The sequence below is a fragment of the Pteropus alecto genome, unplaced genomic scaffold (genome assembly GCF_000325575.1).
Source record: "Pteropus alecto unplaced genomic scaffold, ASM32557v1 scaffold88, whole genome shotgun sequence".
Lineage (NCBI taxonomy): Eukaryota > Metazoa > Chordata > Mammalia > Chiroptera > Pteropodidae > Pteropus > Pteropus alecto.
Window position 1 is genome coordinate 2,555,742 of NW_006494611.1, and position 268 is coordinate 2,556,009.

Genomic DNA, 268 nt, shown 5'->3' on the forward strand with positions numbered 1-268 from the left:
GGATGGAGGCTCCAGTCATCCGTTCTCCCACCCACCCCGGTCCTCTTGGGTCCCCGCCTCCGTTTTCTCCGCCCATGGGGTCTGGAGACGATGCGCTTCCTGCCCCCAGCCCCATACCTGTACGACGTGGTCGCTGCTGCATCCGCGTTCGCGTCGCCGATGGGGAGCACGTAGATCTCCCGGCCAGCAGGTGCGGGGGATTTGCCTCTGCGGCTGCCCGCCCCCGGCCGGCGCCCCTGCGGCGCATCTCTGGGTACCGCCGGCGCCG

The 268-nt window shown here is 70.9% G+C and overlaps 1 protein-coding gene across 1 annotated transcript in view; it reads right to left on the reverse strand.

Moving 5' to 3' along the window:
• MAP6D1 (MAP6 domain containing 1) overlaps positions 1 to 266 on the reverse strand; it is a gene marked incomplete at its 5' end in the record, with an annotated part of 8,489 nt that extends 8,223 nt beyond the window's left edge. Inside the window, one exon of the mRNA XM_006925996.3 lies at positions 118 to 266. Coding sequence (XP_006926058.1) covers positions 118 to 266 — 149 coding nt within the window. The remainder of the gene's footprint in view (positions 1 to 117) is intronic.
• Between the last annotated feature and the right edge of the window lie 2 nt (positions 267 to 268).